General features: G+C 42.8%; 1 protein-coding gene across 8 annotated transcripts; it reads left to right on the forward strand.

Annotated features, from left to right (window-relative positions):
* The first annotated feature begins 119 nt into the window (after nucleotides 1-119).
* POGLUT1 (protein O-glucosyltransferase 1) lies at nucleotides 120-27,589 on the forward strand. 8 transcript variants are annotated; one of them, XM_036350754.1, is made up of 14 exons: nucleotides 120-226; nucleotides 3,390-3,543; nucleotides 6,914-7,004; nucleotides 8,696-8,839; nucleotides 10,091-10,226; nucleotides 13,643-13,764; nucleotides 18,881-18,940; nucleotides 19,875-19,916; nucleotides 20,049-20,162; nucleotides 20,275-20,374; nucleotides 21,913-21,971; nucleotides 23,251-23,418; nucleotides 24,114-24,170; nucleotides 24,606-27,589. In XM_036350754.1, exons 2-14 carry the CDS (start codon nucleotides 3,507-3,509, stop codon nucleotides 24,760-24,762), a joined length of 1,287 nt encoding a protein of 428 aa, XP_036206647.1. In that variant the 5' UTR covers nucleotides 120-226; nucleotides 3,390-3,506; the 3' UTR covers nucleotides 24,763-27,589. The 8 variants fall into 8 exon arrangements, with proteins under 8 accessions (XP_036206647.1, XP_036206650.1, XP_036206645.1 ...); XM_036350757.1 differs by lacking the exon at nucleotides 3,390-3,543 and having other exon boundaries at nucleotides 130-226; XM_036350752.1 differs by lacking the exons at nucleotides 120-226; nucleotides 3,390-3,543 and adding an exon at nucleotides 6,019-6,169.
* Nucleotides 27,590-27,836: the final 247 nt, after the last annotated feature.

Consider the following 27,836-nt stretch of genomic DNA (forward strand, 5'->3'; position numbering starts at 1 on the left):
CCATGTGAAAATCCGGGCTTTCATAGTGAGGGGAGGGGAGCTGGCTGTGACCCTGCCGATTGGCCAGGCGCAAGTCGGGTCTTGTTAAATCCTGGGCGTGGCCAGCAGGGGCCTGGGCTCGGGAAGAAGGCACTTTTCTGAGCGAATGGCCTCTGCCCCATCAAAAACCAAGACTCCAAGAATGACTTTCTCCTACCAAGCGCCTGTAGAGGAATTTTCAGATAAGGTAAGGAGGTGGACAGCAGCATCATGAAATCAGAAACTGCCAATAGTTTGGTATTAGAAGAAGCGTAAAAGTGTCAAAAGGGGCACTTGTGTGAGATCTCTCGCGCTAGAGATTTTAAGAGCCTTAAGAGAAAACTCTTTGTATTGGGTAATGACTAGTTAACCATTATCGAGAGAGTTCTTTTTGGCCTCAGATACTAGACTAGTAGTTATATATTTCATTTAAATCTCAATGCTTTGATGCTACCCTTGTTCCTAGTTTACAGAGGAAATTGAAGTTAGAAGACATGAATATACAAAATCCAACACAGATACTTTCATCATATTCACCTGTAGGTGTAAGGAGTTTTGCATATTTTAAAAAATGATTTCAGAGAGGAAGGGAGAGGGAGAGAGAGATAGAAACATCAATGATGAGAGAGAATCATTGATCAGCTGCCACCTACACACCCCCTACTAGGGATCAAGCCTGCAAGCTGGGAATGTGCCTGACCAGAATTGAACCTTGACCTCCTGATTGGTAGATCAACGCTCAACCACTGAGACAACAAATATTTTCTTATTTTTTCTGTAAACTGTTTCCTAGCTTGCTACATTGAAACTCCTTTGCCACTTATTTATTTAGTGACTATTATGGACCAGACATAGTGTTAGTGAACAAGACAGATATGTCTCTGCCCCCCTGCAGCTTGTATTCTAATGAGGAAAACATTTATTTAATAAATAAAATAGAGATTGTGATATGAAGGAAACAAGGGGGTGAGGTAGACAATAAGGAGGGTGCTATATTGAAGGGATATATCTGTCTAAAGGAATGACATTTCAACATGTTGGGAAGGAACCAGAGATGCAAAGATGGGAGAGAAAAGCAATCTAGATAAAAAGCAGGCCCTAACCGGTTTGGCTCAGTGGATAGAGCGTTGGCCTGCGGACTCAAGATAAAAAGCAAAAGTTATGCAGAGATTCTAAGGTGGGTTAGAGCTTGCCATGTTTGAGAAACTTAACACAAAATTGTATAGCTAGATCATGGTGAGCAAAGGGAAATGTGGTGTTAACAAATAATTTAACTCCCACAGCTGAAAGTCTTTTGTAAGAAAGGTTTATTAAAGGGCCAAAACTGTTGGCCGAAAAAGAAGACTAGTCTTGGGACATGACCTCCATTACCTCAAAATTTTTCAAATTATACATCAAGAAGGCAGTTGCGGGGCCGAAACCGGTTTGGCTCAGTGGATAGAGCGTCGGCCTGCGGACTAAAGGGTCCCAGGTTCGATTCCGGTCAAGGGCATGTACCTGAGTTGCGGGCATATCCCCAGTAGGAGATGTGCAGGAGGCAACTAATCGATGTTTCTCTCTCATCGATGTTTCTGACTATCTCTCTCCCTTCCTCTCTGTAAAAAATCAATAAAATATATTTAAAAAAAAAAAAAAAGAAGGCAGTTGCGGGGATGGGGGCAGGGAGAAAGATGTGAGCTGTTCTGAAAGATTTACATTAGCCTTAGATAAAGACAATGGGAAAAAGGGAAGCAGAGTTAGTTCTGGGATAAGCTCAGCAGAATATGCCGGGAAGAAGTGTCTGCTGCTGTGGATGAGCTGTAAGCTGCAGACTGGAAAATTCATGTGTTATTAAGTGGATAATTGTGGCAAATTGATGCAGCCATTATAGAAAACAGTATGTAAGGTTCTCAAAAATGTAGAACTAGAACTACTTTGTGACCCAGCAATTCCACTCCTGGGTAATTATCTGAAGAAATCCAAAACACTAATTCAAAAAGATATATGTACCCCGACGTTCACTGCAGCATTTTGTTTTTTGAAGATATAATTGGGTTTATTAAGCATTCCATTAATTGGGCAGCATCTCATTGAGCAATTAGAAGCCCCCCCCCATCCCCGCCACAGCATTATTTACCAAGATATGGAAGCAACCTAAATGTCTGGATAAAGAAGATGTAGGTACATATATACAATGAAATATTACTCAGTCATAAAAAAGAATGAACATCCATTTGTGACAACATGGATGAACCTAGAGGGTATTGTGCTAAGTGAATTAAGTCAGAGAAAGACAAATACTGTACCATATGATTTCACTTATATGTGGAATCTAAAGAACAAAATAAAACAGAAACAGACTCATAGAGAACAAACTGATGGTTGACAGATGGGAAGGGGGTTAGCAGGCAGGGTGAAAAAGGGGAAGGCATTAAGAAGTACAAACTGGTAGTTACAAACTAGTCACAGAGATATAAAGTAGAGCACAGTTATTGTAATCACTATGTGTAGTGCCTGGTGGGTACTGAATTTATGGGAGAATCACTTCATAAATTATATAAATGTCTAATCACTATGCTGTATAGTTGAAACTAACATAAAATAATATTGAATGTTTGTAATTGAAAAAAAGTGAATAATCATGGAAATAGCCACCTGGAAATTAATCCTAAATTCCAACAGATATATAAGAATATGAGCGGCCTTGTCAGAGCTGGTATACAACTATTAACAGGCTAACTGTTCTCTTTCGCTCACTAATTTTAACTTAGAACATCTCAGGATTTTTTTTTTCTTGATTCTGGCATGAAATTACTTTGAAGACCACTAGGAGTTTGAACATGGAGGATCTTTTAAACCATAGTGTTTGCATTTTAAACTAGTAGCTGGCATAGGACCTAGAAATCTGTGATTTTTCACAAACTCTAGGATTCTGGTACTTATTACACCTAGGAACCACTGGAATGAAATACCTTACCTGTTAAGGAAATGAAACTATTACATGGATTCACATGCAGCGTGTTCCTCCTGTGCAGAGGGCCCACTTCACTCCCAACCTCACTGCCCTCCTTTCACAGAGCTAAATATTGCAAAATTGCAGAAAATATTTTCATTGTAACACAAGGTGATTTCCATTTTCTTCTGACCACAGAAATCCTTACTTGTGGAAAAAGAAAAGCTCTTTTATTCAAGTTTTAAAAATTATTCTCCACTACAAGGGTGGACAAAAGTAGGTTTACAGTGGCTCACATGGAAAATAATACCATAATAAATAATAATGCAAGAATAAACTGTTATGAGTGCTCATAACTGTAACCCTACTTTTGCCTATGCCTGTATATTCATTTTAGAGTAACTTTGAAAATGAAGGTTATTGTGTTGTTCATTTATAGAGTACACTGCCTTGTCATTACTTTTGATGAATATTCATTTTGAAGTTCTGCACACCTTCCTAGAAATAAAAGAAACTTCGACTCAAGTTTTCATTTGGATTCCCGAAGAAGTCTTGTATGATAGTATTGGAGATCTATTTTCTCCTCGCCCAAAGTGAGTGACATGGCCTATTCCTAGTTAATCAATATTATTTTGTCTTTCATCATTCTTCAACATGCATCCTAAGTTTTGCCCTCCACTACCAACACCCCAAGTCCTACCCCCACCCTCTGCAGATTATGGCTTTTCCCTTTTTAGTGTCTCCAGCACAATATTCTTTCACTGCAATATTTTCTTTCTTTTTTTTTTTTTTTAACCTGGAATATACCTCTCTTACCCCTTTCTCCAGATGTCCAGTTCATGTTGATCTTTCCCTCCACTGAAACCAGGAACATTTACTTATTGCCTAGAATTGTAAGTTACTAGTATCTCTGGGAATCCTATTTGTCTTCCCACTAGTTCTAAGCCCCTTGAGGGCACAGATCTCATCTTGGTCTTCCATGTATTTCCATAGAGCCTAAAGCTGTCACTGTTAGGATGAACTACCCCTAATCTCTCCTGTTTGGACATGTTTTCTGAAATATATATTGTTATAAGCTGTTCCCATAGGTCTGAGCAGACGACGGATGCCTGCAGAGGCAGGATGAGAAGAATTTCTTTCCACCTGATCGACCTGGGCACTCTTCTCCCTTGACCATTGTGGACCTCCCCTCCAACTGACCGACTCTCACACCCACATCCTGACCCTATATTGCATACTTCTACCCTATATAAGAGAACCTAACCACCCCGTCAGGTCTGACACCAACACTGGTCTCAGCCTGCTGTGAGAGAATGTGGTAACATTTCTTAAACTCTCACAGCATCTCTCGGCCTGGCTCCTTTTGGTGTGGACCTAACAGTCACTATGCACACTTTAGACAATGGTTAAAACTTGTAGTTTTATGGTCACTATATATACACCTAAACAGCTATACCGTCTGGTATAATGTTACCCACTGATATTTTTCCTTGTCTTATCACTTCCTATTACAAGGAGACCTATGCTATACTATTTGCAAGCTCTTAGGGTCTAACAGTGCTATACACTATAGTATGGGATATATATCCTCTCTAATAATAGACAAACATGGTAATTGATCGTACCTTCGCTACACCTCCCATTGGCTAATCAGCATGATATGCAAATTAACCGCCAACAAAGATGGCGGGTAATTTGCATACTGCAGGCAGGACAGGACAGCACCATCCCACCTGCCCTGCCGCCATCCAGGCCTGCTATCTGCGACCCAGGGCGGCAGGTGTCCCATGTGCGACCTGACCTGGGGCGGCCAGGTAGGGTAGAAGCGATCGTCCGGCCTGCCCGGGCATCCCGTGTGTGACCCAACCCAGGGCGGCGGGGCGGGACAGCGTGGCTCCTCTGTCACCCCAGCTTCCTCGGTGGCCTAAACCTTTAGTTGGACATCCCCCGAGGGCTCCCTGGCTGCCAGAAGGATGTTTGACTGCAAGCTTAGGCCTGATCCCCAGGGGAGTGGGCCTAAATCGACAGGTGGACATCCCCCAAGGGGTCCTGGACTGCAAATGGTCACAGGCCGGGCTGAGGGACCCCCCGGCCTGAGTGCACAAATTTTTGTGCACCGGGCCTCTAATATATATATATATATCTTCCCCCTCCTCCTACCTTCTAAGTTTTTCTAGCTGGGCTAATAATCAAATTAACAGAAACAGATTAACAGGAGGAAATAAAATTTTAATACATGTGCATAGGGAACTCATAAGCATGAAAATTCCAAAGATAGTGAGACAACGTTGGACATATGTATCATGAGAAAAGGGGGGTGGTGATGGGGGAATCTTAGATTTCAGAAGTGAGAATGGGCTATTTACCAGTAGTTGAGGAAGAGTGGAATACACACGACAGGCAAATTCTTACAAGGTAACTCAAGAAACATCGGGGCACAGTAGGTATCTAGCTAATAGGGCCCTGCATTTACCACCCTTAATTCAAACTAAGCTAAGGCGAACATTAGGATCCCCTTCCTAGAGCAGGCCTTTCTATCGGAATCGCTTATGCAGACAAAGATTCTTTCTGAGTCTCTTGTTTCTTAAGAAACAACTTAAAATCAATATCCCAAAAGGCAAACTCTTGGTCCCCTTGGAGAGCGAACCGTAGAGCTTGGCTCTAAACCAGTGGTTCTCAACCTTGGCTGCGCATTAGAATCACCTGGGAATCTTTTTAAAATCCTGGTTTCTGGGCCTCATCCTCCGGAAATTCTGTTTCTTTGTTATGGGGTGGGGCCACAACATTAGTAACAAACAAACAGAATTTCCAGAGGATGAAGCCCAGAAATCAGGATTTTAAAAAGATTCCCAGGTGATTCTAATGTGCAGCCAAGGTTGAGAACCACTGCTCTAAACCGAGGCGCAGGACCACCCGGCCTGCAGAACAGCGCGTGCACAGAGCGCTGGGAAGAAGCCCTGGGTTCCAGGCGAGCAGTCCCGGGAAACCGCCTGCGGGCTGGGACCTGGGGGCGGGGAGGCGGAGGCCACCCGCCATCTCTGTGCGGGGCGCCCGTGCACGTGGTGCGGCTCCCATGTTTGTGCGGGGCGGCGCTTCCGCGGGTGGCACCGCGGGATTCCGCAGCGGCTCCGGCGATGGAGCCGTGCGCGCGCTGCCCGCGGGGGCTGTGGCTGCTGGTGCTGCTCCTGTCCCCGGTGCAGGGCCGCCAGAAGGAGTCAGGTGGGCCCGGGCGGGCGGGCAGAGCGGAGCTGGGGCTGGCTCGGTGCAGAGGCGCTCTCCTGCCTCTTTGCTCCGCAGTGGCCGCGATGCCTGCGGAGCTGGCCGCCGGGCACAGGGGCGGCAGGATGTGCGGGTGGGGAGGGAGGGGGCTTGGGGCGGAGAGTGGGAGTCTGCCGCTGCCTCTCCTGCCCCGGGTCCCGGAGAGTAAGCGGTTCTCCGGGGTTCCGAGTGACAGTGGGGAGGAGAGGGAATCCCTCTGGTCATCCACAGCAGGCATCGCCCGCGCTTGGCAGCTCTGCACCCCGCTAGAACACTCTGGGGGTAAACCCCGTGCACGGGGTGGCTGTGTGGTGTGTGTTTTCTCAGACCATTGCCAGAAGAGGTGAAGGGAGGGTTAATGTCTGTGGCTTTTAATTGATCCTCTTTGTAGGACTCGGTTTTGTTAGTAAACGGTGGGAATCGGTGTAACTCACCAGTGCAGTACTGTATATCCGTAGCCTTCTGGGCGTCAGGCATTAAGCTGGGGAAGTTTCCAGTTTCTTGGATACCTGTCAGCCGAGTGCAGGAGCAGACATGCTGGAGAGTTACAGCAGGAATCCTTCCTAGGTTTGCGTTTCCACCAGTGGGGTGGGAAGCCGGGTGTCTAGAACTTTCGGCCGTCTGTTGGTTCTGCCTGTCTGCCACTAGCAAGTAAGAATGTTCGGGGGGTATTTTGTTAACTTTGATTCATTTCCCTTTTTGAAGGTTCAAAATGGAAAGTATTTATTGACCAAATTAACAGGTCTTTGGAGAATTATGAACCATGTTCAAGTCAAAACTGCAGCTGCTACCATGGGTGAGTCAGTTCTTTGATTTATTTGTTTTTGAGAATTTAGTTCTTGTCACAAGCAAGTCCCCTAAGATCGCTAAGAGGCCTTGGTTGCAGTGGTCAGAGAGCCAAGCATATTTGTGAAAGCAGATGGGGTTCCTGAGGTGATTTCCTATTTCTAGGGAATAAAAATGCCCTGGGATGGGAGAGGCCCAGGTGGTCTCAGCCTTCTCCCCGCCCCCCCTCCCTCCTTGTGGGGGTCAGTATCTTGGCTTGTTTGTTTTTCCCACTGGACTGAAAGCTTCTTCAGGTCATTCACCGTTGTATCCCTGGTGTGGCTCTCAGCAAGTACTCAATAAATATTGTTGAAAGAATGAATGTATTTATGAATGAATCTAATTATACCTTTCCTGTTGATTATTTTTAAAGTTTGCAAATTAGGGCTGGAGTGTGGGAGAAAGAGTACTCCGAAAGCAATAATCACTTCTAGTCTCAGAACTCCCACTCATTATCCCCATGGCCAGCCACTTAACTTCTCTGGGTCTCAGCTTCTGCATCAGCTGAATATCAGAGTCCTTTAGCTACTTATTATGTTACTAGAGGCCCCCAGGGGGATTGGGCCTAAGCTGGCAGTCAGACATCCCTCTGGCAGCTTGGGAGCCCTCGGAGGATGTCCACTTGCCAGCGGGGAGCAGGCCTGAGCTGCAGTCGGACATCCTTAGCGCTGCTGAGGAGGTGGGAGAGGCTCACGCCACCACCACTGTGCTGGCAGCCGTCAGCCTGGCTTGTGGCTGAGCAGAGCTCCCCCTGTGGGAGCGCACTGACCACCAAGGGGCAGCTCCTGCATTGAGCATCTGCCCCCTGGTGGTCAGTGTGTGTCATAGTGACCAGTCATTTCCAGTCGTTCTGCTGTTAGGGTCAGTTTGCATATTACCCTTTTATTATATAGTATTCCACAGCTCCTCAAAAAATTCACCTAGTGCTTATGATACTTATTAAAAGCTTACTATGTATTGAACTTCATAAAAGGGATTCAAAATAGTGTAATTTGCCTGGCCAGTGTTGCTTGGTGGTTGAGCATCACCCCTTGAACCAAGAGTCCCCAGTTTGATCCAAGTCAGGGTACATGCCAGGGTTGCAGGCTCACTCCCCAGTAGGGTACCTGCAGGAGTCAGCCCATCAGTGTTTCCATCTCTCTATCTCTCTTCCAAAAAAAAAAAAGAAAGAAAGAAAAAAAAATCAGTAAAAAAAAAAAAACAAATGTAATTTTTTGTTATTGCTGTTAGGCTGCTATGGTTTAGGGTGGGGTGGGTAGGAGCCAGACAGACCAGAACAAGGGAGTCAGACAGTGTCAGAATGCAAGGCATAAGCTATACCTTCTGTGGGATTCAGAGGAGGGGACGTCAGTGGGCTGCAGTGACTGGAGCACGCGAATGTGGCTTGTGAAGGGAAGGTGGAATATGCATCAGGCAAGGGAGGGGCAATGCAGATGGAGGAGGAAGAAGAGAAATTTACTTGCTTTTTCCGTTTGGTGACTCTGGTGCTGGTGATGTTTTAGATTCCCTAAGGTGTTTCTAGGGGAAAGGGTACTCGTTCCTGCCCTCTATTCTTTCCCTCAGCTTACTCTGTCCTTTATACTAACCCTAAACCCAAGGAAGTAGGCAGAACGGTGCCACCACCTTGGCCTGCTTTCCTTGACGATTCCCATTCTTTCCTAGTGTCATAGAAGAGGACCTGACTCCTTTCCGAGGAGGTATCTCAAGGAAGATGATGGCGGAGGTAGTCAGGCGGAAGCTGGGAACCCACTATCAGATCATTAAGAACAGATTATACCGAGAAAATGACTGCATGTTTCCCTCAAGGTAAGAGTTATAAGGCAAATATATCTTCTGACCTTATTACATAGGGGCTTACTTGATTCTGTCCTTATGGGAAGCCCATTAAAGGGACCCCACAGGTCAATTCCTCCTCCCATGACAAGCTCTTCTTGCCTGGGAATTTTTCTTGCCAACTCCTATCCTCTCTTCTCCTACATCAAAGCCTGTCTTCTCTCTTTGTGAGGCTTGGGCATGTCACTGGCTATACTGGCCTTTGCTCTGTCCCTTCTCTTCTTTCTCTGGATGTTGTAGCTGCAGGACACAGGCTGATAAGACCTAACAGGAGTGAGCTGTGCTGAAGGTGGAGGCAAAGCATGGATTTTCAAAGGCCAACTATTGTTCTAGATCAGCCGTGGGCAAACTACGGCCCGTGGGCCGGATCCGGCCCGTTTGAAATGAATAAAACTAAAAAAAAAAAAGACCGTACCCTTTTATGTAATGATGTTTACTTTGAATTTATATTAGTTCACACAAACACTCCATCCATGCTTTTGTTCCGGTCCTCCGGTCCAGTTTAAGAACCCATTGTGGCCCTCGAGTCAAAAAGTTTGCCCACCCCTGTTCTAGATACCAAGTATGCGAAGTATCATGGTAGAAAGTCACGAGGAGTAGCAGGAGCTACAAATTATGAATCAGTGGGATGAGAGTTGGGGGTGAGCAGGAGGGTCATGGACTGATGATACAACTAATGATATACCTCCCTTTTAGGAGTCTCCTATATACTAGTAAATAAAACTTCCAGCCCCAGCGAGTGTGCTCAGTTGATTGAGCATCATCCCATGCACCAAGAGGTCACCCGTTCAAGTCCTGGTCAGGGCACATGCCAGGGTTGCAGGCTCAATCCCCAGTAGGGGGCATGCAGGAGACTAAAAACATTTTTTTAAAGTGCGCCTGGGGCCCTAGCCAGTTTGGCTCAGCGGATAGAGCATCAGCCTTCGGACCAAATGGTCCCGGGTTCGATTCCGGTCAAGGGCACGTACCTTGGTTGCATGCTCCTCCCAGCCTGGGCCCTGGTCAGGGCTCGTGCAGGAGGCAACCAATTGATGTGTTTCTCTCACATTGATGTTTCTCTCTCTGTCTTTCCCTCTCTCTTCCATTATCCCTAAAAATCAATGGAAAAAAAAAATGTCATGCTAATAAACTATATTTAAAAAATAAAATAAAGTGTGCCTGGGACACTGCCTTGTCCTAGAGCAGGCACTGCTCTGGTGAATCTATGGTATTTCTGTTTGACAGATGCAGTGGTGTGGAACACTTTATTTTGGAAGTTATCGGGCGCCTTCCTGACATGGAGATGGTGATCAATGTACGAGATTATCCTCAGGTTCCTAAATGGATGGAGCCTGCCATTCCAGTCTTCTCCTTCAGCAAGGTGAGCATAGGAAGAACCATATGAGGGGATGATGCAGGGTGAGCCTCTAGGACAGGGGCGGGGGAACCGTTTTTCTGCCAAGGGCCATTTGGATATTTGTTTATTATTTTTATATATATATATATATAAATATTTCAGAGAGTCACGGAGAGGAAGAGAGAGATCAAAATATCAATGATGAGAGAGAATCATTGATTGGCTGCCTCCTGCACACCCACCACTGGGGATCAAGACCGAATCCTGGCCATGTGCCCTGACTGGAAATTGAACCATGATTCATAGGTCGATGCTCAACCACTGAGCCACGCTGGCTGGGCCGTTTGGATATCCATAACGTCATTCACAGGCCATACAAAATTCTCAACTTAAAAATTAGCCTGCAATATTTGGTCAAACATTTAATTAATTCACCCCTAATGCCTTGGCAGGGCCAGACCAAATGATCTCGAGAGCCTTATACTGCCTGTGGGCCAGATGTTCCCCACCCAGCTCTAGGATATGAGCAGGAGATGATTGTCCTATGACAGAGTCTAAGGGGTCATGGTGAGGATGGGGCCTGAGATCCAGAACTGAGTCTGTGTCCCTGTTAGTAGTTGAGCAATGAGACTGAGGAGATAGGGTTGAAGATCTGTAAGTAATGTAAGATTGCTTAAGTGTCTATAGAGCTAGTGATAGAGGGTAGGGAAGGAGAGGCCTGAAGAACCTAGTGGACATTGGAGGTGGGGTTCAGAGATCCGAGAGAGAGACAGAGAGAGAGGGGGTGGGGAGAGGTGTGGGGGGAGAGAGAGAGAGAGAGAGAGAGAGAGAGAGAGAGAGAGAGAGAGAAAGGAAGAAAGAGAGAGGCCCAAGAAAGCTTCTGGGCTTGGAATTAGAGAGCACATTTAACCAGTTAACTGCCTGGCGTCCAAAACGGAAACCATCCCCACACGCCATGATATTTTGAATTTAATTTAAAAAACCAGTTTGCAATGAGTATTATAAAAATAAATATATTACTCACAATTTGGGTGTTCTGGAATATTTTCAGCTGAAAATTCACACAAAAAAATGATTTTAAAGTCGGTCAGGGCTGCCACTTGGGGAAAACATTTTTTTATAGACGTGTGTGGTGTGTGGGGAAGGTCTGCTGCTTGCATCGACAGGCGCCTATGGCGTACAATGGGTTAAAAAAATATTTGTTGAGCTCCTATAATATGTACATCAGCCACAGTATTTGGTAACATCTGGCTTATGTGTCACTGTATCCCAGGGGCCCAGCATGGCTAACAGTGAAACCGAATGTGTTAGATCACTCCACACAGTTTGTGTCCAAGCAGCACACTGAGGGGCTAGGCCTGGGATATCCAAGAGGGATTTGCGAGAGGGTGGCATTTGGGTCTAGTTATGGAAGGATAGGATACTAGGACACATCTGTGGGCTTGTGGAACTTGGGACAGTTAATGTCTTGCCAGAGCTCAGGTTCTTGTAAATGGTGTATCGGCAGGGATGGGCCTTGGATCCCTAGAGACTGAGTTTGAATGCATGTGAGGGCAGGGGTGGGGGAACTAAAAGGGAGTGGGTGGAAGATTCTATGGGGAAGAGTAGGTTTAGGAAAACCCTATGGACTTTGCGAAAAGGAACATCATCTCTGATTTGGTTTTCCCAAAGCAAAGGGACTTTTTATCCCCACCTTTTCTTTATCACAGTTTACTTTCCTTCCAGACTTGTTTATTTCCTGTATTGCAAGTGGTCTGAGGCACATTTGTGCGCATTTCCCATGACTTAGCCTCATTTCTCAAAAGTGCTTGGTCCCATTGTTTGTCATGAACGCCTTCCAGACGAACAAATAGAGGCTCCCATATAAGTTAGTGAGGACTTTGTTATTTACCTGTTGTTTCTGAGGATAATAAAGTATGACCATCAGTATACTAACTTCCTTTTCATCTTTACCTCCCTCCTTTTTTTTTTTTTTTTTTTAATCAGTGACTTCTACTTTCCAAATAAGGGATTTTTTTTTCTTTTAAATCCTCACCCAGGGGTATTTTTTTCATTGATTTTTAGAGAGAGTGGAAGGGAGGGGGAGAAACAAAGAGAGAGAAACATGGATGTGAGAGAGACACATTGATTGGTTGCCTCTGGCACGGGGATCGAGCCTGCAACCCAGGTATGTGCCCTTGACTGGAATCGAACCCAGGACCCTTCAGTCTGTGGTTGGACATTCTGTCTAGTAAGCCAAACCAGCTAAGGCCAAAGGAGGCATTTTAGACTGTCAACTTTATAGTAATTGTGCATCTTCTATTGAGCAGCTATGGCTGCTCAAATACATTTTTAAGGATTTGAGAGAATGCAAACAGCATATTGCATGTGTGATTTCAATGGAAGAAACAGTAGAGTTAGAGGTTTATCAGTGGCCAAAATGTTTTTCTTTTTAGAGAAGGGGCTGGGGAGAGAGAAAGAGAAACATCGATTTGTTGTTCCACTTATTTATGCATTCATTGGTTGCTTGCATGTGCCCTGACTGGGGATTGAACCCACAACTTAGCATATCCGGATAATGCTCTAACTAACAAGGGTGAGTGGCTAGAGTTTTAACAGAAATAACCATAAAAAGGAAACAAATGGTTTCAAACTTTTTTCAAAAGATGTGAGATAACACCTCTTACCCCATTCTGCCCATCAGCACTTCTAACCCTGATAGATGAGTAACCAAGGTTTTATTGACCAGCCAGTGTGAGTTCAGCAGTGCCAGTCTTGAGTAGCACTGACACTTACTGAGTACCCAATATGTATCAGATGCTGTTCTAAACTTTGTACATGTATAGCTCATTTAATATTCAAAACAAGCCTATTATATAGATAGTATTATTGATATTATTTCTCCCATTATAAAGATAAGGAAACTGGGCGTAGAAGAAAGATTAAGTAACTTGTCTAGAGCCTTGAAAAGAGGTGGAGTCAGCATTCAGATTCAGATGATCTGTCTCAAAAGCCCACATTCTAAACCACTGCACTGTATTTCCTAATTCTTGCTCTCAAAAGACCCATCTAGGAAATAACCAAGAACTGGTGAGTCAGTATACCATCCAAGTGTCATAGCAGCTAAAAGATGAGAGAGCTATGTAATCATTCAGGATTGTGTATATTATTTCCTTAAACTAAAAACCCTGACAGTGGATGTCCTCTAGAAAAACGGAACTTTGGGGAACTGGGAAAGTTGGCCCTCACTGCAGTTTCAAATCCATGAATTTTAACTCGTGGTCATTTTTGTCCTTTAATGACTGGAGTCTAGACTTCGCAGACTAGGGCAGCTTTACCTTTGACAATGTGGCACTAGGGCTTTCAAGGCCTTTGTCCAGATCCTGTGGCATGAATGCAGTTGGCTGCTTTTCCCTCTGTTGTGCAACTGATTTAGAATGACCTTTCTGTTTCTATTGAAGACATCAGAGTACCATGATATCATGTATCCTGCTTGGACCTTTTGGGAAGGGGGACCCGCTGTTTGGCCAATTTATCCTACGGGTCTTGGACGGTGGGACCTCTTCAGAGAAGATCTGGTAAGGTAGGTCCTTTAGGGAGGTTATGTTTTTCCCTCTTTATGGGTCTTCTTGAAATAAACAGTAGCGTATAAACCATTACCTTAAAATGACTAACTCTTAAGTTAAAAATAAAAGACAAAAAACTGTTTATAGCAAAAGCAATTTAACCTGTGTATAAATTATATATGTATCCATAGAAAAAGAACAGAAGAACCTGCTCTAAACTATCAGCAGTGCCTCTGTGGAAGATTGTAGAAGCCTTTTCTTCTTTAAACATTTCTATGCTTTTAAGATTCTCTAAGAGTGAATTACTTTTATAATGAGGGGAAAAAATGAATGAGGGAGGATAGAACATTACTTAGAGGAACAGAAATGCACTTTATAATTTAGGACTAAGTCTGTTAGGTGGGGATGGAGTGGGCATCAATGTCCCGTAGGAATCTCAAAGACAAGCTTCCTTCAGATCCTCTCTATATATGATTGAGATATGCTTTGGCCTGTTGGTTCCATCCCATCCCGCCTTCATTTCAGAATTAATTTTTTAAAATATATTTTTATTGATTTCATAGAAAAAAGGAGAGTGAGAGAGATAGAAACATCAGTGATGAGAGAGAATCATCAATCAGCTACCTACTGCATACCTCCTATGGGGGATCGAACCCAAAACCTGGGCGTGTGCTCTGACCTAGAATCGAACTGTGACCTCTTGATTCATAGGTCGACGCTCAACCACTGAGCCACACCGGCTGGGCTTATTATGTCTTTTGATGGACATTTAAGCCATATATATATATAATATATGCATAATTTTTTATATGCATAATTTTTAATAGTTTTTTTAAATCCTTACTTGAGGATATTTTTCCATTGATTTTTAAAGAGAGTGGGAGAAACAGAGAGAAACATCAATGTGAGAGAGACACATCAATTGGTTGCTTCCCGCACGTGCCCCAACCAGGGCCAGGGATCGAGCCTGCAACCAAGGTACGTGCCCTTGACCAGAATCAAGCTCAGGACACTTCAGTCCACGGGCCAACACCCTACCTACTGAACAAAACCTGTTAGGGCACATAATTTGGTTTTTATGGGCTATTTCAGAGTATGACCCTTTACCCTTTAATATTTTAGTTGCATATTTCCTAAAAGCAAGGGTGTTCTCTTTTATGACCACACTGTAATTACCAAATTCAGGAAACAGTATTGTTGCAACACTTTATAGTCTCAGTAATGCCCTATATAGTGCTTTCCCCCTCCAGTACAGGATACAGGCCAAGATCATGTATTGCATGCAGTTGTTATGTCTCTCCAGTCTCCATTGATCTGGAACAGCTTTTTAGTCTGTTTTTCTCTTTCATGACACTGACATTTTGAAGAATGCAGAACACTCTTCAATTTGGTTTTGTCTGTTTCCTCATGATCAGATTCAGTTTATGCATTGCTTGTCCGAATACTGTATTTACTTACCACATAAGTCATTTTTCATCCATCCACCCCTCATTAGTGATGTTGATTTGGATCACCTTGTCAAGGTGTTATCCGTTTCTTTCATTGTATAGTTACTATTTCTCCCCTTGTAAGTTAATAAGCAATTTATAGCGAGATAGAATATGTCTTAAAATCTAATCTTAGATGAATTTTTTCTTTTGATACCTTCCCCTTATATTCTTCAACTGAATTTATTTATGACTAGAGGCTCAGCACACAAAATTTGTGTGCAGGTAGGGTCCCTAGGCCTGGCCTGCGATCAGGGCCATCTTCCTCCTCTGCCACCCACCCGGTTACTGGTTCACCATCTGGCGATCGGAGCCTGATGGCTGGGAAAAGGGAATAAGAAGTCAGCCGTTTCGCCCACTCGCCAGCCCTGCCCCCACCATGGATTGCCCTCTGTGTGTGGGGCGACTGGTGGGACGGGGTCCTAGGCCTGGTGCCACCCGCATCCCCCGCCACCCATCCCTGGTTCCCCGTTCGCCATTAGGCGATCGGAGCCTGCCGGCCAGGGAAAGGGACCAAGAGGTGGTCAGTGTGCCTCATAGTGACTGGTCGAGCATTCGTCTGCTGTTAGGGTTAATTTGCATATTACCCTTTTATAATATAGGATAGAATCCCAGTGCACAGGTGGGGGCCAGCCAGCCTGCCCGGATGGGGGCCCCAGATCGGGGTAGGGGTCTCCGTTGGGGGGCAGGGCCAGCCAGGGCGAGGGGCTAGGGGCGGTTTGCAGGCAGGCTACACCCCCGATTGGGGTGGGGGTTCCCGCTGGGGGGTGGGGCCGGCCGGGGCGAGGGGCTGCAGTCGTTCTGGTCTCTGGTCATTCTGGTTGTTCTGCCATTCTGGTCGCTGGGCTTTTCTTTTTCTTGTTTTCTTTTTTTTAATATATTTTATTGACCTTTTACAGAGAGAAAGGGAGAGGGATAGAGAGTTAGAAACATCGATGAGAGAGAAACATCAATCAGTTGCCTCTTGCACACTCCCTACTGGGTATGTGCCCGCAACCAAGGTACATGCCCTTGGCCAGAATCGAACCTGGGACCCTTGAGTCCGCAGGCCGACGCTCTATCCACTGAGCCAAACCAGTTAGGGCTGGGCTTTTATTATATAGGATTATAAAATTGCCATTTTATTTCTTAGATCCTTCCATTTAGAATCTCTAGCTATGTGATTTTATTTTTCACCTTGAAACTTAAATAGTCTGCTTGTTTATCCAACTGCATTGGCCTGCCATTTTTCTCTTTTTATAATTTTGGGTGAGTTTGTCCCTATTGACTTATTTTTCATTCTATAGGAGAATTCATTGTCCCTGTAGATTTAAAGATTTCACTCCCTACTGTCAGAGGTGGGGGGAGAGGGTAATCAAAGAGGGCTGGGACACCCCAGACTGTGGTGGCCACTGTTAGCACTTGCCTGGAAAAGAAGTTCTAAGATAGGTCTTTTGAGAAATTGGTAGGTGGGTAGGAAGAATGAGGGGGAGGGGAAATAGAGATGATGCATCGTTCAAGTCTGTGTATATTAAACACAAATTTCCCAGGCACCAAGGAAATGTATACTAAAAATTTGAATATAAATTAATACAATTTTTTGTTGGATAGTTTGGCAAAATATATCAAAATTTAAAGTGTATATATCCTTTGACCCTGCCATTTCACTTCTAGAATTTATCCTGATGGGTTCATTTGACAAGTGTGCAAAGATGTATGTATGAGGATACTCACTACAGTGTTATTTCTTAAAGCAAAAAGTTGGAAACTACCTAAAAGTCCACCCATAAGAAACAAATTATGACATACCATGTGTGAGTGAAAATAAAATTAGTATAGGGCTTAAGGACAAGGACTCTGGGTTCAACTCCTGGCTCTTCTTAGCTATGGGACTTGTGGGCAAATTACTTAACCTCATAAGAGCCTCAACTGTAAAGTAAGAAAAATGAAACCCACCTCATAAGGTTGTGAGGATAAGTTAATAAAGGTATAAATCACTTAGAACAGTGTCCGGAACATAGTAAGTGCTATATAGGTGTTGGCTGTTATTATCTATAATATTTGTCCTTATAAGAATGTTACCCAACATCATGTATGGTATGATCTGTTATATAGAACGAGGTTTCTCAGTCTTGGGACTATTGACATTTGGGGCCAGATCATTCTTCGTTGTAGGGTGCTGTCCTGTGTAATATAGGATGTTTAGCAACATCCTTTGGCTTTTGCCCACTAGTGGCTAGTAGCAATCCCCCAGGAGTGACAATCAAAAATGTCTATAGATATGGCCAAATGTCCCCTGAGGGAGAGGGTCAAATTGCCCTCTAGTTAGATCCCTGATAGGAGAGATGATTGGAAGGAAATTTTTCATTGAAACATTAAATTGTTAAAAGTGTTTATTTGTGAGTAGGGGAATTTGACGATGCTTTCTCTGCTTTTATTTGATGATTTTCCATTAGAATTTTATATAATGAGCACATATCATTTTTCCCGCTGAAAAATCCACAAAACAAAAAACCAAGTGCTGTAGTGTTTGTATTTTGGTGGAATGGAATATGGGGCAGAGAATGAGAAAGTGCTGGTTTTGGGCTGGAGAACTGGGAAAAGGTGAACCAGCAGGAAAGGGCTGGAGATATGCCAGGAAACATGGAGCAGTGCTCTCAGCAGAGAGAAGTGAGTAATGTAACACTATGTGTCTGAAAAGTATCTCTGCCTAAAAAGTTTGTAAGCTAAGTCTCAGTTCACCAATATAGACCAGCAAGCCCTCTTTAACTCCAGTTGAGCCCTCTCCTCCATTTTCAGAGGAAGACATTGAAAAACTTCTGTGCAGGGTTCCTACAAAGAAAGTTAAGAATGCTATGTCTGTGAGCTAGTAGGTTCAGCAAGGAATGCTGGTCAGGATAATGTGTGTTCCGAGAACTGAGTTTCAGGGACTTCATGTTTGTGGAGCACTTAGTACAGTTTCGAGAATGCCAGGGTGCTTTGCAAAATCAGACGAAATCTAACAACATCTCCTATGTCTTCAAAACATGATTTGTTTTCTTGCCCTTAATTCAGTTTCTGATATTTTCTGCAGTCCTATCTGTATGTTAATTTATCAACAGCACTCTACTTAAAGTAGGGAAGAAATCCTCTGAATTAAATAGCCCTAAACATGTCATTCAGTGTTTGGGAACTTTTCTTTGAACGTTGTCAACTTAGTAATGGAGCAGTAGATTTGTAGATATTACGAGCTAACACCTCCAGAGGAATGAAGTAATACCAAAAAGGAACAGCATGCCATTTAGAGATTTTTCTTTTTCTTCTTCTTTTTTTTAAATATATTTCTTTATTGATTTCAGAGAGGAAGGAAGAGGGAGAAAGAGATAGAAACATCAACGATGAGAGAGAACCATCGATTGGCTGCCTCCCGCACGGCCCCCCCACTGGGGACTGAGCCTACAACCCAGGCATGTGCCCTTGGCCAGAATCGAACCTGGGACCCTTCAGTCCGCAGGCCGATGCTCTATCCACTGAGCCAAACTGGCCAGGGTGAGATTTTTCTTTTGAATAGCCTGGCTCAGACTTAATTGAAAAATGTAAAGCTCTGAACTTATCCTCAGAAATGGTTAGAACACATCCTTATAAAGTTAAGAAGAAAACACAGAAACTAATCAAAATCTATTTTCAGATCAGCAGCACAGTGGCCATGGAAAAAGAAAAACTCCACAGCATATTTCCGAGGATCGAGGTGATTATATTTTTGGACATTTTACAAAGATATTCTTACAGTTAATGTGTAAAATGTAAGTAATTTTGAGGACATAGCAAACTCTATCTCACAAAGAAGACTAAGACATAAACATAGAATCACAGAATTTTAGACTAGATAAGAACTCAAATTATTTGCTCAAAGCACTCTTCATCGAACTGAAATTCGAACAGATATTTGCAGAGTGCCACGAGTGATGGGCATTGAGTATATAACGTTGAACGGAAAGATGAGCTGTCTTCTTGCCTGAGCGATGACAGTTTCCTAGGAGTAGCTATGACCTTGCCCAGTCACTCTGCTGGTTAATACCATCAGTGGACCTCCTGACTGCTTTTTTCATCAGACCATGTGGCTGCCACATAGTGGTTGAGAGCACAGACCGAAACTGTAAAAACAGAGAGGAAGAGGGAAAGGGAAAGGTTGGGGAAGGACCCCTTCCGTGCCCAGCTCCGTATCCCCAGTGTCAAGGTCAGCATCTGCCACGTAGACACATAATGAATGTGTGTTGAACAGATGAATACAGAAGAGACTGTGAAGAGAGGGTTTTGTCATTTTCTCAGTGAGTCCTCATCAGAGATCCCACCCTCTATTTACTGTGAGCAGTGGACTTCAAGTGCAGATGAGCTTCAGCCACTGCTTACTGTTCCTTATCAACTTTTCTGATGCTCAAGTCTTGAGATCACAGATTCTTAACGTGGGATCCATGTGCGGACTTCAAAGGTTTTAGGACTTTCTTGAAATTACAGGGGCATATGTGCATTTTTTCTAGAGAGGAGAGTCCATAGTTCTTATCACATTCTCAGGGGGTCCATGGCATGCCCCCAATGTCAAGACCACTTAGCAAGGACTTTTTTCCATATAATCTTAGGGTTTTAAGCCTTTTTGTTTTCTTTTTCATTTAAATACTATATAGACTTTACAGAGCACACGCAACGAAGGTCATGCAGCTATTTTGGTGAGTGGTGATTACATAGTCACACAGCTATGGGTACTATTGATCATAGAGGCTACATGAACCCTCCTAAAAGGGAAATCATTCCCTGGGATATGGCTGTAGTGACCAGAACATCATAATCTTAAAAACTAGGTGCAAGCAAAGAAGGACCAAATTCTCATCCCTGAAGGGTAAAGTGGGGACAGCCCAGGACCACCTAGAGGCTGCAGTATCCAATATCCCCCTCCTCTGCTATGAAAGTGACCAGTGAGTTGTCCACCTGAGTTGCATTGGGTCCAATGACTGCTTACCTTCCAGAGATGGTGAACAGTATTATGGTGTAGAACACATAGTTTTATGTCATGTGTTTCTTTTATAGGACAAGTCCAGAACGAGATCCTCTCATTCTTCTATCTCGGAAAAATCCAAAACTTGTTGATGCAGAGTACACCAAAAACCAGGCCTGGAAGTCTATGAAAGTAATCACCAATCATCTGAATAGAAACTAAAGCAGCGAACATTCTCACTCAAAGAACATTGCCACCTGGGTAGAATTTCAGATTAGGTTCCCTGTCCGTCATGGGAAGGATGTAGAGGAAGTTCCATGAACTAGTATTAGCACACATGTAAATTACTCTTTTTCAAACTCACATTGCTTTCCTGGCCCATGTTCTGAGTAGTATTTTATGCTATTTTGAAGGTTTAAACCAGAGGTCACAAACTTTTTACGTAACGGGCCAGATGGTAAATTTTTTAGGCTTTGTGGATCGTGAGCACGAGAGCAGCCATAAACAACGTGTAAATGTATGAGCGTGGCTGTGTGCTGGTAAAGCTTTATGGCACTGCAATTTGAATTTTATGTAATTTTTATGTGTCAAAATATTCTCCTTTGGATTTTTTGCAACCATTTGAAAGGTAAAAATATTCTTAGTTTATGGGTTGTATACAAAAAACAAATAATAAACTGGATTTGGCTTATGGACTGTAGTCTGCCAACCCCTGTTTTAAAGCAGTGGTTTTTAACCCTGACTATACAGTCCAGCCAGAGAGCTTAAAAATGACTCAAATAAATGAGAATCTCATCTTGATTTGTTTAAAACTCTCCAACTATTCTAAGGTAAAGCCAGCAATGATTGGCTTTGGTTTGGAGCCCATCTCTGTCCTATTAACTCTATGACTTCTTGCCTTATTCAAAGGACTTTAAGCCTGAAATGTACTCATCTGAAACTTCCACATGATATGAGAAAAAATTCTAAACTTCTTGTGTGAAAAACTAAGTATATCTTTAAGATGGGTATATTTATTATAGGATAGTTTTAATCAAATGGGTGCAAATGAAGTTTAAGAAGCTTTGTGTAAAAATAAAAAAATACGAAAAAAAATGTATCCATTCAGCAGAGCAGCTACTGTAGGAGGCTGCAGAAGCAAACAGGCTTTGTTCCCCTCATCAACAAGGTTGCCATCTGCTCAGGTGGCTGGAACATGCGTAGATGGGGGGTCTCAGCTGCAGAGGCCCCAGGGGCCACAGGAGTCAGCGCTAAAGGTCCAGTCATTGTTCTCGAGGGGGATCGGTGCCCAGTTTATCACATCTTCTTTCTCTTTACAAGAAAAGCCAAAAATCTGGATATTTGTAAGGACTATCCTACTACCTATAAGTGTTAGCAGTGGTTTGAATATTTACTTCAAAACTTTGCATGGCCAACAAAATTTGTGGGTGGTTTACACCTCTAAGCCCAACAACTACCACTTGTGACCTCCTGCATGCCGAGATTACATAGAGTGAAATTTTGCTGTAGGCCATGACCTCTACAATTTAGGACATGTGACCCTGAGCAAATCTAGCTTCTCAAAGCTTCGGCTTCTTCATCTATCAAATGGGGTAATAATGCTTCCAGAGTATGTTTATTATGAGACTTAAATGAGATCATGTTCTTGAAATGTTTACCTTGTTGGCTGCACAGTGGTCTTCAATAAATGCTACCATTGCTAATATTAATGACTTCCTTTTCACTTAAAGGATACCTTGGGAAAGCCAGCTGCTAAGGATGTCCATCTCGTGGATCACTGCAAATACAAGTAAGACTTCCCGAACTCCTGACTCTCGGTTTCCCTTTTGCTTTTGGAAGAGCTGCACTTTGGGGGAGAATTGTAATACCAGGGCCCAGCTGGGATTTATGAAAGTCACAATAATTCATTTAACTCTTATTTACTGAGAACATGCTGTGCACAAGGCTCTGGCCTAAGTTCTGTGGGAAACCGTGTCGATAAGAAATATGGTCCCTGCTTCCATAAGGCCTGTGTGCTAATCAGGGTGACGGTGTTCTCTCTCTCCACACCCCACCCAGTCAACAGCTGAAGTTAGATGACGTATTTATCAGGTTAATAACACAGTTTAAGGGTCAACATGAATAAAGCATATATAACTAAAATATTTAAATGCCAGGACTAGGAATTAGAAGAACAGGTAAAACCAGATCAGGAACGGGATGCTGGGGGGATCCAGAGAGATGAATGCTGATTGCAGTGCACAGTGGGAACTATAGGGAGGAGCAACGCTGGTTGGAGACAGGTGCATGCATGAGGCATGTTGAAAAGAAAATGTTTTTTCTAAGATAGTTTTAAAATATATATATATATATATATTTTTTTTTATTGATTTCAGAGAGGAAGGAAGAGGGGGAGAGGGAGAGAAACATCCATGATGAGAGAGAATCATGGATCGGCTGCCTCCTGCAAGTCCCCCACTGGGGATTGTGCCCACAACCTGGGCATGTGCCCTTGACCGGAATTGAACCTGGGACCGTTCAGTTTGCAGGCCGACGCTCTATCCACTGAGCCAAACTGGCTAGGGCTAAGGTAGATTTTTTTACAGGAGGCATTTCTTTGAAGGTTGATTAGGCATGCCTGGTTGTCCTCTCCAGACTTCAGAAGAAGAGGGAACTGGGATGCTTTTGACCAGATGGGATACCCTATGGGGGAAACGAGGCTAGGGGTGGGCAAGATGAGTTAGAGATATGAGGCCTAGCTAGCTTACAGGCAAGTATGAGGTATCATTTCCATCTGAGCCTTTGCATCCTTTCTACTCAGCACCCAGCTCCTGGCCCTATCTAGCTCTGCCTGGAGAAAGTATCCCCCTTCCCTCTCATCCTGACATTTATAAGAACAACCTGTAGCCCCTGGAAAAGCAAGGAGTTTATGGAAACTCCATAGGGACATGCTGATGTGTCCTTGAAAAATCAAAATGGAAGGAGAAGGAAGAGGGGTCATAGAAGGGGAGAAGGGATTAAGAAAATAAAAAGGTCCTTTGTGGCAGCAAGTATGTAGTACCGAGTGTATTCTGCTCTTTCTTTCTCAGGTATCTGTTTAATTTTCGAGGTGTAGCTGCAAGTTTCCGGTTCAAGCACCTCTTCCTGTGTGGTTCACTGGTTTTCCACGTTGGTGATGAGTGGCTGGAATTCTTCTATCCACAGCTGAAGCCGTGGGTTCACTATATCCCAGTCAAAACAGATCTCTCCAATGTCCAGTAAGCTACTCTCTCCCAGGCAGAGATTCCAGTCCCTCCCGTAATCTGCCTCTAAGTCCCCAGCCACTTAAGGCATTTACTCCTGATGACTTTTTCCATTAAGAGCTTTTTCTTTCTTATTCGGTTCACATAGATATTATTGAACTTCTATCCAACTAGGCTATCAGTAGGATTTCATTTGAAAAAGTGCTCTAGTGCTGGTTCAAAATGTTAACATGCAGACAGTACGCAGTGAAAAAACTCTAATCTTTCAAAGACTGGAGATAGGGATGTTGGATATTATTATATTGTCTAAGAAACTTTCTGATAGCATGAGAAATTGCCCCCAGTGAAGCTGAGAAAAATTTCCTCTCATGATGGGAGGAGCTAGCAAGAGGGAAGGAGAGGGGCCCAAAACATAAGGGGCCAGAGCAGGAGACAGGAGGGAAGTGTCTTCTTCACTATGGATTTTTGATGTGTGTTATTGAACGTTTCTCTATTTTCTCAAATATGACCCAAAACAAGAACACATTGCCTTTAGCGTGTGGGGGGACTTCTGTTGTTATTTTGTTCCTGTGGGGACCCTGATATCTTCCCTTTAAAAAAAAAATCTACCATCCACATACCTAGAGATTAACTGTAATCTATGGTATTTCTGATTTAGTGCTGATAAGCTTGTTCTATATTTCAGAGTCTAATAATCCTTTCCATTTTAGGGAACTGTTGCATTTTGTAAAAGCAAATGATGACATAGCTCAAGAAATCGCTGAAAGGTAAGTTCTGTTCATTTTTCCTTTTCCACTTTATCATCCCTATTTTGCCCTAGCAAAGTTATATTAATAGTGTTACCATGGTGATAACTGGATTGGATCTTTATTATACAGAGATAATCCAAATTAAAGCGACTCTGGGGAGAAAAACACACATTCACAAATGTCCCAAGCCCATATTTTATAGAAGTAGACTGAAATTATTGAGATAACTGAGTACTCAATGTTTATATGTTTGTTTTTAAGAAAAAAATTTAAGTTCTATTGCTAAGTGCACATGTGTGGATATGATGCCTAGAGGGTTAGTTCTGAGGATCGAAAGAGTTAAATCATATAAAGTACTCTGAACAGTGCTTGGCACAAGGCAAGCACTCAATTATAAGCTATTAGTACTATTAAATGCTGTGCTTTAAAAGTTCTTGTTAATTTTGTCTCTAGAGGAAGCCATTTTATTATGAACCACTTGAGGATGGATGACATCACCTGTTACTGGGAGAACCTGTTGACTGAATACTCTAAATTCCTGTCCTATAATGTAACAAGAAGAAAAGGCTATGATCAGATTATTCCCAAAATTTTGAAAACTGAACTCTAATAGCCATCATCGGATCAAGTCCTCTCTAGGGCAGCAGATCTGAGATACCCTGTGGTGGGGAGCTTACCCTGAATGTAGCACCTATACCTTGACTACTGTTACCAAGACAAATATCTTGTTTTCCTTGTCATGCTGCACCCAGAGCAAGTCTCGAGAAAGATCCAAAACGTGTATAACACAGATATGAAGCAGCTCAACGCTTTGGCTGAACAAGGACCAGAAATCATGATATATGGGTTTTGTACCCGATTCTACCTTTCATTTTCTTAGGACCAATCACAGCTTGTGCCTCAGGTCATCCACATATATATGTACATCACTGTGAACCTGACTGTGTCCATGGGATGATGTTCTTTGTGCCACAGTTTGGAGCAGAAACTCAATCATTTGGAACTAGTACAACTCATCGCCGCAATTCTGCAGTTATTCTAGGCTTGAACTTTGATGCTATATTTTAACGTAGGAAGCTCAGTCTATAGGGTTTGTGAAAGGCACTTGGGGATTATTTTTTGAAAGGTCTAAGGAAGCAGTAGTTGTGCCATGCACTGACACAGGAGTCCCCTTCTGTAAAAGCATTAACTCTTTGGTACTCAGGAGGTTTCTATAATGCCATATAGAAAGGGACCAGTTGCATGAGTAATTGCAATTGGATCTCAAGTTCCTTTTGTGCCTTCATACCCTTCTTTTTATGGTCTCTAAAAAAAATACATAAACCTCTTAATCAAGTTAAGAAGGAGTCCTCACTCTTTGAAGGAACTGTGCATAGGACAGCAACTCTTCACTCTTTGCACATCCCTAATATTTTTCCTCCTTCAACTGGCAGCAGTCCACACACTCACTGTCTTGCAGGATCTGCTTTTCCCCTTTTTTACTATTAAATACTAGTTTAATCTCTCAGGATGCTCTTGCTAACAGTCAAAAATGAAGAAAAATTGTTAGATTGAAACTCATATAGTCTGATGACTTAGAATCATCCTTGTCCCTTAAGCCCAACATTTCTGCAGAGAAATCAGTTCTTTCCCTCTGACTCCTAAGAACAGATCGGTATTAATTGGTTTCAAAATTAGTAAATGTGAGATTCAGTCATATAAAATCAGGATTTTATTCTCTTTGTGAGAAATGGCCTTTTAAACTTCCTTCCACAAAAATTTAAGCATAAAGACCTTCTTAGAGGAGTTAAATATCACTGGTAAGACCATTGCGTGGAATAAGCCAGACATTTAAAGTTGAACTTTTTTAGCATGAAAAATTAATGGGGATTGTGTCCTTAGGTGCTATAAGTGTAGTGATAAGAGCTCCAGATTTATGAGTTATATATATTATGGTTTTGCCTTGTCCGTATGAGGTCCTAATAGATGTCATTATTTCGTATTTTACTTTTTCTCTCACCAAACTAGGAACAAAATTTTCTGTCCTTTGGATTAGGAGCTGAAAGTACATTTTTCTGGGAGTGTTTCCCTTTTGCTTCAAGTTCTAGCTCAAGCATCACCTTTTCTCTGAAGCCTTTCTTTCATTCCTCTAGGCAGTTAGAGACAATATTTTGCTCATGCCTGTATTATATGACATCACATTGTACTGTAGTTATTTGACTGCTGTTCTGCGAGCTTCTTGATGGGTGGGAATCACGTTTTACTCATCTTGATGTCTCCATTATCCAGTACAGTGAGCGCCTCACACAGGGTAGACCCTGAAGTATTTTTGGAACAGTGACTCAGTGAACGGGTGTATGGATGGAGACAGTTGGCTTAACTAGATCCTATTCACAGATTGCCTGGCCATTGGCTCCAATGAGGGACTGTGTGAGACTTAACAGTTGGAACAATGCAAATTACCATCTGCCCTTTGCAAAGTCAATCAGGGCATCTTTGTATTTAAATACAGCAAATGTTACTCGGTTTTTATACTTACTTGTTTACCTCAGTGTAGATGGTATGAGGATGGTGTGTAACAATATGTAAAATGTATGTTTTTGAAAATAATTTTTATCCCTATAATTTCTGATGGTTGTTTGTTATTGTTAATACTAGCTGGGTCCCAAACTTACCCCTTCCTCCTCAGTGAGCTAAAGGCCACTCTTTTTTTTTTTTTTTCCCAAGGAAAAAGTATAATTTAGTTTATTTGAATGAAGTGGGATACTTGGATAAGACAGGCAATGCTTTTCCTTTCTTTATTTGGCAAGTATGATTTGTGTGATGTTGTCAGTGGCCCACCTATCCCACTGTTAGGTCAGGCTCTCCTAGTTGCTGAGAACAGAAACAGCCCCCAGCTACATTAAGCAAAAAAACGTATTAAAAGGATATGAAGGCATCTTAAAGAATCTTAACAAGGTCCATAGCAGTTGGAAGGGTAGAGAGCAAGGCAACTTCAGGAATCTCAGCAAGAGTTCTGGACTATCTCTAAAGTACTACTGTGTATAGTTCCAGAATTTTCCAGGCTCTCTCTCAGCCTAATATTCCCAAGAGAAAAAACAATGGGCTCCTTTTGGGTCAGCTCCAAAGAGGATATCCCTGTCCTTCACCCCGACACTGATAATGAATAAGAACACACATAAATACAAACCCATCTTCGCATGCATCTAAAGATGCCTTCACTTTAGATAAGTCTACTGCATCCAGAGATAAAGTGTGAGTGAGCCAGAGGGGTACAATTATAATTACTCATGTAATATTTATCAAATACTTTTTGAGCATCTACTGTGCACAAACAGTGGGAGATAAGAAAATGTATACAATAGGCTCCCTATCACAAAGGAGCTCTGTCATTGAGATGATAACAATACTAGAGGCATCCTAAAGAAAGTAATTAAAAGGACATGAGGTCAATTGTTTATAAGGCCAATTATTCCTAAAGACAATGGATTTGGAGTTTAGAGGAAGAAGGAATCCTCATCTGGTGCAGAAGTGAAATTTTATGGAGGTAAAAATTGAGTTATGCTCTGAGGAATGAGTAAATGAAGTGGTTCTTGGGAGTTCTCCAAATTCATTCTACCTATGGAAACAGTTTATGTCACATGTAATACAACAGACTAATGTCACATGGGCAGTACCTAGTGAACCTGGCAGGGAACGGAAACC

Source organism: Myotis myotis, unplaced genomic scaffold (assembly GCF_014108235.1).
Source record: "Myotis myotis isolate mMyoMyo1 unplaced genomic scaffold, mMyoMyo1.p scaffold_m19_p_2, whole genome shotgun sequence".
NCBI classification, from domain to species: Eukaryota; Metazoa; Chordata; class Mammalia; order Chiroptera; family Vespertilionidae; genus Myotis; species Myotis myotis.